This window comes from Cryptomeria japonica, chromosome 9 (assembly GCF_030272615.1).
Source record: "Cryptomeria japonica chromosome 9, Sugi_1.0, whole genome shotgun sequence".
NCBI classification, from domain to species: domain Eukaryota; kingdom Viridiplantae; phylum Streptophyta; class Pinopsida; order Cupressales; family Cupressaceae; genus Cryptomeria; species Cryptomeria japonica.
In genome coordinates, this window is record NC_081413.1 from 551,601,295 (window position 1) to 551,611,126 (window position 9,832).

Consider the following 9,832-nt stretch of genomic DNA (forward strand, 5'->3'; position numbering starts at 1 on the left):
AAATGCTATATTAAAATCCAAAACTACTTATGCTATAGCTAAAAAAAGATGAATAGATTGATGGTGTTCTCAACCATATAGTTACTAACTCGAACTTTCATTTTAGTCTAATCCTGAGGAATACATATAATCTCTTATTAAATTGTTTGTAGTTCACAAAACATAAGAAAAACAGTATGGTTGACATTACCTTGATCACAATATCGTGCATTCTCAATTTATAAGAAAGGTTATCATTCATAAATAATTAACTGTATACAAATCTACACAAAGGTTACTAATATGCTACCAAACCAAAATATTCCAATTTGAAATTGAACTGTACTTCACATGCAACGCAAAGATCAGTTGAAAAAAAAAATGATTTCATACTAATAGCGAACACAACAACAAAACATAAGTCAAACCAACAGAAATTTAAATCAAATTTCTCTAACAATGCTCATCTAGAAAGGTTAACCAAAAAATTACTTTACACGATTTTCATTACGAATAAGCAAAAATGAACAGATAGTTCAAAATTTCTATGCAAGTAGCTAACAATGACATTTAACTATGAGATATACAAAATTTTAACAAACAAGCTAACCACCACGAGTTTTTGTAATACAATCACTAGGTGCAAATTTATCATGCACAATAAATGATATATTTCCATAAGCAAGCAAACAATAGATTGTATTTAAGCCCATACCACAGGTTTTTTGGGGAAACTTATGCTTAAGGAAAATTATGCAGCGATAATATTTTGAAAAAATCTTGGACCCTTTCTTCCACAAGAAGCTACTCCAATTGTGTCACGGGTATAAGTGTTTGATGATTACCATTAGCCATGGATTTGATTTAATATAAAGAAGTCTACTGAAAACATGTTGATTTCATTGAATTCCAGCAACATAAATGTTTTAACAATAGAAAAAGGAATGGATTTCAGACCACACAAAAACAGTACTCATGTATGCAAACAAAAATCTGCACATTTACCTGGAAGAAGAGAGATGAGGAGATCTGAAATTTCAAAGCAAGTAATACATATTCTTTTGTTCGTGGACAATGTAAAATGACAATAAAATAGATGACCACTACTAAATTTCTTTGTGTGCACCAATCAATCAAAATTAATGCGTAGTTTTCAACCCCCCAAAAAACAAACTTATCAAGAGAGGATGTTTCTAGACAAAATTAAATGTGACAAGTCCACATACAGTAAAATGTACAATACAAATAGTTCTTTGTATTCAATATACATACAATTGTCAAAAAGTATAATAAATATACATTAAATGAGATGACACTTGTCACAAAAATACATGCTACCAAACAATATTTTATTCTGATTTTGTTGTGTTTCACTAAATGAGATAAGATTTTGGCAGATTTTTGTGGATTTAAAGGGCCATTTATCATTATGAAGGAGACCAAAAAATTTATTGACATTTTGGATGGTTGTTAAATTTTTTGACTAAAAATTTAATAAAATACATTTTTTGCAATGACTGTTTGCAGAATACACCAATAAGAAAGGAGATAAATAGTATTATTTGAATTCTAAGGAAATATGCAAAAATTGGAACTATAGAAATATAAACAAACTTAAAAAAATAGTCTCAAATGATTAGCTACCTTAAAAAATAAAATGCACCATATGAATGCATTAGTATTCCTGCCTATCGGCGGAACTAATAACTTAACCTTCCCAACAAATTTATTATTTTCTTTTATAAATGATTAATTTAACAAACATTTTATTTCAACTGATAATAATCATCTAATATTGGATCAGATTTTATTTTATATTATTCCTAATTATAGTTTTTGAAATTAACTTCATATCACTTCATTGGGAGCTCCACTTTAAAAGATTCTAAAACCTATAAGTAATTTTTTAGTCACGTCTTGCCAGAACAAGGAACCTTTTTCACAGTTGTCTGTATACATCGATTGCAGTTATACCTCTTAGATTTGATGCTCATGACCAAAATTCCAGAATAAATTAACTCTCTCGAGTCCTTATACAAAAGGAAAACTTATGACCAGGTTTGAACAAGATTTAGTTTTTACAATATACTTATTACTTAAGCCCAGCAAGTGAATTGAGCCGGAAAGAAGCATGGTATGAACAGTGTGGCACAGAAGGCTGGCCTATGAAGTTGACATAAAGCGACTTCCATTATTGTCCTTTCAGTGTGCTGGCTATTCTTGATTTGTCAGACTTCATGGAATCAGCTGCAGTGCAATTCTGTCTTTTGCCCACTTTGATAATTGATGGAAAATGAGCCACGTTATAGATAATTCAAGCATTTAATGCGCATGCTGATCAGTAATAAAGTAGGCGGGGCTATGAACTTGACATAAAGCCACATACATTCCGCTTTCAACTTATTTTTTAGATTGGCTCTTTTGACTAGTCGAACTTCCCTGCTCTTTTGAGCTGGGATGCAATTATATCTTTTGCCCCACATTGACAATTCAAGGAAAATGAGCCTGGGGTTCTGTTAATGTGAATGGTAATAATAATAAGTTGAGCTGGGATGCAATTCTAAATCTTTGCCCCACATTGAAGGTTGGCTCTTTTGAGCTGGGGTGCATTTCTATCTTTGCCCCACATTGACAATTCATGGAAAATGAGCCATGGCCTCCTATAATTACCAGATCTGAAATAGGGGAATGCCAAAGAGAAAAGCCCTTCTTATTCAACTGGATTCATCTTCTCTAACAACGAAGATAACAGCACCACTTAGATTTTATTTATTCTGTGTCTTATTTCCTCACTATTAAGATGGCCAAAGATTTATGTTCTTTATGCTGCTGCTCTTGCTGCAGTTTACAGTCCCCTTCTCAGCAACCTATTCAACAACAATCTCAACAATCTCTTGTACAACCACCACCCATCTCTATCTCTTCACCTCCTCACCAGCAAAGCATTCCAGGGCATTCCACCTCCTCCTCGCCTTCACAACCTTCTGAACATGAGGGCACTGCCACTATGACCGATTTTAAGAATTTTCTCCAGAAGTTCAATGATATAAGCCAGATTGAGGGTCTAATTCCGGTTTTAGAGGAGCTATTGAAGATCGCGGTAAATTATCTACACATATGTTTTATATTGTTAGAAATAAAATCTTGTACTATAGGAATTTAGATGCAATTCTACTTTTTTAATTATCTTTTCCCTAACAACAATTTTAGAATTTTAATTGTACTGTAGGAATAAATATGGTTGTGTCTTATACAGTCGGGAGAGAGGAGTGATGGAGGATCTAATACAGCGGCAGCTTCTTATATCCATGATGCCCAAAGAATCCTGGAGATGCTAGATACACGCATTGGCAAGCGTCCTGTAACGGTAAAATTTCAATTTCAGAACTATATAGTTAGCTGGTGATAATACTCCTCTCTGATTTGCTCCTAGCCAGTTATAAATGGTTGGATGGCTGTAACTCTAAACATTTGAAAGATAAATTCTTTTGCTTGTCATATCTAATATATTCTTGGATAATTTCTGTACAGAAAAATCCTACGGATAGCGTAATTGAAGAGATTGAAAAAGTTTGTATAGAAGTGCTCAAAGGCTCGGAGAAAATTCCTAAAGTAGGAATGGCACTTTGTATGTTGGGATCTGTATTGGAGAGATTTAGTAAGATGTCTGACAACAAGAGTGAGTACCTTGTAGTTTTGAAAAGGATGCTTAATCTTGGGAAGCAAATTCTGCAGTTGAATGAGCAAATTCCAGAGCAGAAGCAGAAACTAATTGAGGGAATTCAGTGCATTGTGGAAGGCAGCATCATGTGCATCTCCCAACTTGCAAGAGCCAACATTTTCAGGTCAGTTCAACAATTTGATGTATACAACTTTTGTTGCTGCAAGTAATATTTTAAACGACCTTTTAAGAAAAAAATACTTTTAAGCAAATTAAAACTTCAAAAATTCTGATTGTTAATTTTTTTCCCTTTTTTTCCTCTGGATGATGTTGGATTGATTTTTCCTCATAATGCTAAGAGTTTGTAAGTCTAGTTCCTAGAACCATACTAGATAAGAGTTTGTGAATATAGTTCTCACAAATTTGAGCGAGCTAGATGATAGAACTATCCATTTTGAGTTGAAATTAGATATCATTGCTATTTGCTACATTCAAGTACTTACTGATTTATAGATCATTTGTAGATCATTATTTCTTGCCAATGTATTCCTCTGAGAACCACTTCTACCTGTTCCCCTCCATTCCTCATTGCTTGTTTTTTCTTTTAACAGAAAAAAATAGCTGCTTCATTAATGCTGCCATCATTTTCTTTAGGTTTATTCTTTCTGATGAGGATTTCTTCTATTCCTAGTTTTCCATGATGGTTTATATGTAAAATCCTCCTTTGTTGCACACCCCTTTACCCTTGTAACAAGGACATCATAATTTGGATTTTGATCACTCTTCTCACGAATCTGAAATTCATAGTCAAAAGGGTAATGGAGCTTTTCTACAACTCTTTCAAATTCATCTATGCAGAACCCATTAAACGTTTTGTTATTGTTTGTAATGTTTATAAATTCAGGGAACACAAGATTTTTTTTTAAAAACTTCAATCGCCAAATGTTTATCTGATCTGCAGTCTGTCTGTACAGATAGTGATCCCTAGAACGGAGATCCCCAAAACCTTGTTTTGCCGGCTCTGCCCTCTAGAAAATCGTGTGTTCTCTGTTTTGCTAGCCTTGCCCTCTGGAGATTCGTGCATTCTCTGGTATTGATATTTGCGAATTGCCTCTGCAACCACCTGCAGTCCCAATCATCGAGCGCCAAAAAAACTTTGCATAAATATTGTGGGTAAAAAATGTTAATTGGTTTACACAGCAAAACGAAAAAATCTTGAAATAAAAGTAAATTGTGATTGGTTGTCTAAAATTGGTTTAAGAAAAATGTTTAATGCAGATCTCTCCCCTATAGTTCCTTGGCAGGAACTAATAATTTTATTAGTAGGAAAAAAAAAAACCTTTTTCTATCATTTTCTTTTCCAAGGCAGAGATGGTCATCTTTTCTACTCTGTTTTTTAAAACTAATATGAATTTATTAAATATGAGCCCTCCCAAAGATCTCAATTTCTGTTGTAGTTTTATTCCCTACAAGTGCAACATCATTTTGGACCACCTCTAATGACGGTTTACATTCCTTTTCATTGCAATCTTTGAACTTTTCTATTATCTCACTATTATTATCAATATTTTACTCTTCTTCAAAGTAACATTCCTCAACATCTTCATCCCACTCATCCATCTCCTCTAGCTGAAATGCTTTTCGAATCGCATTTAAGCATTGATAATTCTATTAACTCATCATGAGAGTTAGTTTTTCCCTATTCTAGCAGTTCTATTCCTTGACTAATCTTAGATTTTATGGTTTTCCTCTTTGAAAACTACTCTTGCTGACAAGGGAGTATTTATTGTGACCATTTTTTCAACTTCTCTCCTTCATTGCCTCTTACATTTTTTTTTCTTGCTTTCTTATTATTGCTTGACTCATAGTACATCAATATCCACCATAACTCCTTCAACTAAAATTATAATTTTGATAGCTTCCTTTTCTAGTCTTCTATTTTCTTGTACCCTTGCCTTTGTCTTTTTTGTTATTTCAACTTGATTATTCTCTTTTTCACATCCTAATATGAACTCTTTTGCATCCAGAACCATAACCACTATTGCCCTCTAAACTCTTGGGAATTCTTATTATGAACTGTCTACTCCCTATACCTAATATCTAATTGATACAAACAATGTTTGTTGATACAAGTTAGGCTATAATCTAATTGTTAATGAATTCAAATACAACCTACAAATGAAAAAGAATCAATAACTACTTATGCAAATATTAATTTTATTGTCTAATCTATATTCTATAACTTACAATGATTCTGATGTAGAATAATATATTATTACAATAAAAAAATAAATATTTAACACTTATAATAATCCTTCAAACGAAAATAAAATAAAAAAAAGTCATAAAACATATATAAAAATATATTTTAAATTTATTTATTTTTAATTATGTCTCTAATCTATCCTCTCTCCCTCGGAAACTAAACAATGTATTTATATGTACTAAAGGCGCTTCCCCTAAATTCTCCTTGCTAATTCCCCTAATTCAATGGCAAACTCATTTTTTTATCATCATTTGAATAGTTTTATTTGAACTGTTGCATTTGTAATTAATTAAATCCAAAAAGTTTGAGTTGAAAGGTAAAGAAGTGGATTGGTGCAATACAATAAAAATGGATAAATGGAGATATAAGATTTCAACAGCCAGAGGCAAAAATTTAGAGTTCGTGTAAAGGTGTTTCACAATCAATTTGGATTTTAGTTTTAAGTGGCCTAAATAATAGTAAGTCTTGTTTTTCTCTCTGGAATCATTATATGTGTCTGCGTTGAGGATCTATTCAATCAACATATTTAATGGAAATCCAATGTCTGGATTGTGTGAAGGTTTCTTACCGCCACAGTGAATGCCGATAGTTTAAAGGCTTTTCAACTCAAAGTAGACCGCTTGTATGATTGCATCCAATTATCGACTACAATTGCAATAGGGGAAAGAGTAACTGACATTGGGGACAGAGTGCCCAAGATTGCTTCACAATCTCGGAAAATCTATGCATACCAACCCAGAGGTAGGATATTTTTCAACTTCAATGATATTTTCTTATCATGTTTTGTGTTTGCCACAGACTTTGACTGAGTTTTTCCGTAAACTTTACAGTTGGAATTGAGAGGGCACAGGAAAGAGTAATTCAGCTTCTTGATTTGAATGCACAAGACCCAATACCAATTGTTGTGGTTGTCTATGGTTTCGGTGGGATTGGTAAGACCACACTCGCTGATGCCGTTTATGCCCACCTCAACCTCCAATCTTATAAGCATTGCAGAATTCATATGAATCAAGATTGTACCTACAATGATCTGAAGGGCCTCCAGCAACAGATTTTGTGTGGATTGTTCCAAGAGAACTGGCAATTGAATAACTGTGACGAAGGCCAGGGAATTTTGCATTCATTTTTCACAAAGAATTCAAATCAACCTTTATTTCTATACATTGACAACAGTCTCAAAAGTACAGATCTCGAGCAACTTCTACCTAAAGGCTTGGGCAATTGCCTTCCACCGAAGAGTAGAATACTTGTCACTACTCGAAATCTCCATGAGACAGACATATTTGTCGGCAGGGATATTCAACGCCGACAATATGATGTGAATCCTCTTCCAGAGACGGAGGCTAGAAAACTTTTGTTGGACAAAGTTTCAGACTACAATGATGAAAATAATATAGCCAACCTCCTTAAGCTGTGTGGTGGTGTTCCGCTTCTACTAGAATTAGCTGGTTCACAATTGGCTATAAACAGGGGAAATACAAAGAATATAGTGTTAGAGATGCTTAAAGAAGGAGACAAGGTCAAGGAGAGAGATATAAGTGACCGCATGGTTGGTTTTGTGTATGATAGACTCTTGGAACCAGTTCAAGAGGCCTTTTTAGATATCACATCCTTCTTTTATAAGGATTGGAGTAGTGAGTTTGTGGCCAGCATAGTTGGAGAGGAGGAATTCAGAGGTCTAGAAGCTGCGTCATTCGTCAAGACAGATGAAGACGGTAGTGTGATTGTTCATGACATAGTTCGAGCAAGAGGCAAAAAGCTGTCAGAGCAAGAGGGAAACAGAATCACAGACCCTGAGACTTTATTGGAGTGTTTGAAAAATGAAGAGGTATGCCATACTTACAACTGCTTGTCATTAATAATATGAAAATACACTGGTTATTCACAATCATAATGATGTTTATGGTTTATTTTTGTGCAGAAACTCAAAAAATTAAAAGGCATTTATTTTGATGAAGAACGTGAACATCCAATTGAAATTAATTGCCATCATCTTAATTGTATGAGCAGTTCTTTGAAAGTGCTATGTTATAGCGGATCGCAAATAACATTCAAGGAGAAATGTCATAAACCATTTGAACAACTCAGATGCCTTCGGATTCGTGGTGACGTTCCTGATTTACCAATGGAGTTTGAGAAACTTGAGCATCTCGCCTACTACAATGGCCCGTTGACGCAAGGCATGCGTTTGTATGATGTAAGATCTGTCTTCTCCAGAGCATATTTATCGTTTCAATTAGATTTCGTTATTTTATATAAGATAATAACACTTGACAACCTTTTTCATGTTTATTGTGCAAATATGTAGTTTCCTCCAAGCCTGCGCTTTGCGTACATTAATGATTATTCTGAGAAGAGAGTTGCATATTCTAAAATTCCTCCCAAAGTCACTCCAGCTTCTTCGCTTCTAACATTAGGCTTATATGGTTTCAAAAATATGCAAAGGTTGCCAGATGGACTGGAAAAGCTAACAAAGTTAGAGGAATTAATTTTATTTAACTGGCATCAGTTAAAGGAACTTCCTTCCAAATTGGGAGATCTCAGCAATCTAAATTGGTTGACACTAATGGAATGCTATGAATTGAAAGAGTTGCCTTCAAACTTTGGGCAACTTAGCAATCTAAAATGGTTGACACTAATGGAATGCTATGAATTGAAAGAGTTGCCTTCAAACTTTGGGCAACTTAGCAATTTGAAAACTTTGCGAATATGGCATTGTCGTGCATTAAGTGCATTACCTTCAAACTTTGGCCAGCTCAAAAAGTTAGAACAGTTAGATTTGGACGGCTGTTCTGAGTTAAAAGAGTTGCCTGCAGACTTTGGTCAGCTCAAAAATTTGAAAGAGTTAAGTTTGTGCGGTTGTTCTGGGTTAGAAAAATGGTCAGTAAGCTTTGGGGATCTAACAGAGATGAAGGAGATAGATTTGACAAACTGTTCCTCTGAATTAAAAGATTCTTTGCCCGATAACTTTAAAGGAAATAATTGTTTAGTATTGGGATTATGAAGAAGAGTTATAAAACAAAATTGAGAACGGACTTCAAAGAATGTAATTAAATCATTCAAACTTTGAGAGGGCTTTCCATTATTTTTAATATTATTTTGATATAAGGTTTGTGATTCTCAATGGTTTTCCATTTTATTTAAGTTAAATTAATTTTCAATTAAATTAATTTTCAATTGTGTTTAATTAATTTATTTTTTTAAATAAATTTAATATAATGATCTTTATTGATTTTTATAAGGCTAATCAAATTTTAAATAACAAATATAATATATTAGTCTTTATTGATTTTTTAATATATAAGAAAGACATCTTATTAATTCTTATAATATCTTTAATAATTTTGATTTATATTATAATTAAGTAAATAAAATAGTTCTTTAAGCAAATATAATTAAATTAGTTTTAAAATAATTTCAAAGTAAAGTAAATAAATATCAATAAAAATGACACTTCAATAAATAATGTAAATAAAATAAAATAATTCTCAATGTTTTTTAAATAGATGTATTTAAGATGTGTGTATATTAATTTATATAACTATATAGATTTAATTGATATTATACTTAATATGATATAATTTATTTTCATATCTAACTTATAAGAGATATATATAAAAGAGATCTCACATCTTTAACTTTCAAAAATAAAAAATGTTCCATCAAACTTTTTGATCTCCAACTGAGATTAGCTACCTATGATCTCAATCACTAGAACATTAAACTATAGGGCAAAAGCATGGAGCTATGTCACACTTTGGGCCAACTAAGGGTAATCCTTGTGGATAAAGCCCGTTTTCATTTTTTTTTGGTGAGGCCGATTAGAACCCTTGACTTTCAGCATTTTTCAGCAATGAAAAATTTGTCTTTGAATTTATAAAAAAATATCAATTTTTTTCAAAAAAATTTAAAAAATAATAGACCTA

General features: G+C 32.7%; 1 protein-coding gene across 3 annotated transcripts; it reads left to right on the forward strand.

The window, feature by feature from the left end:
* Positions 1–2,381: 2,381 nt before the first annotated feature.
* On the forward strand, positions 2,382–9,026 carry LOC131060965 (disease resistance protein TAO1). 3 transcript variants are annotated; one of them, XM_057994449.2, is made up of 7 exons: positions 2,382–3,079; positions 3,236–3,346; positions 3,511–3,824; positions 6,466–6,647; positions 6,737–7,734; positions 7,828–8,103; positions 8,215–9,026. In XM_057994449.2, the coding sequence occupies exons 1-7, from the start codon at positions 2,780–2,782 to the stop codon at positions 8,908–8,910; spliced, it is 2,877 nt and encodes a 958-aa protein (XP_057850432.2). In that variant the 5' UTR covers positions 2,382–2,779; the 3' UTR covers positions 8,911–9,026. The 3 variants fall into 3 exon arrangements, with proteins under 3 accessions (XP_057850432.2, XP_057850434.2, XP_057850433.2); XM_057994451.2 differs by having other exon boundaries at positions 2,943–3,079; positions 3,190–3,346; XM_057994450.2 differs by having other exon boundaries at positions 2,950–3,079; positions 3,209–3,346.
* The last annotated feature ends 806 nt before the right edge of the window (positions 9,027–9,832 follow it).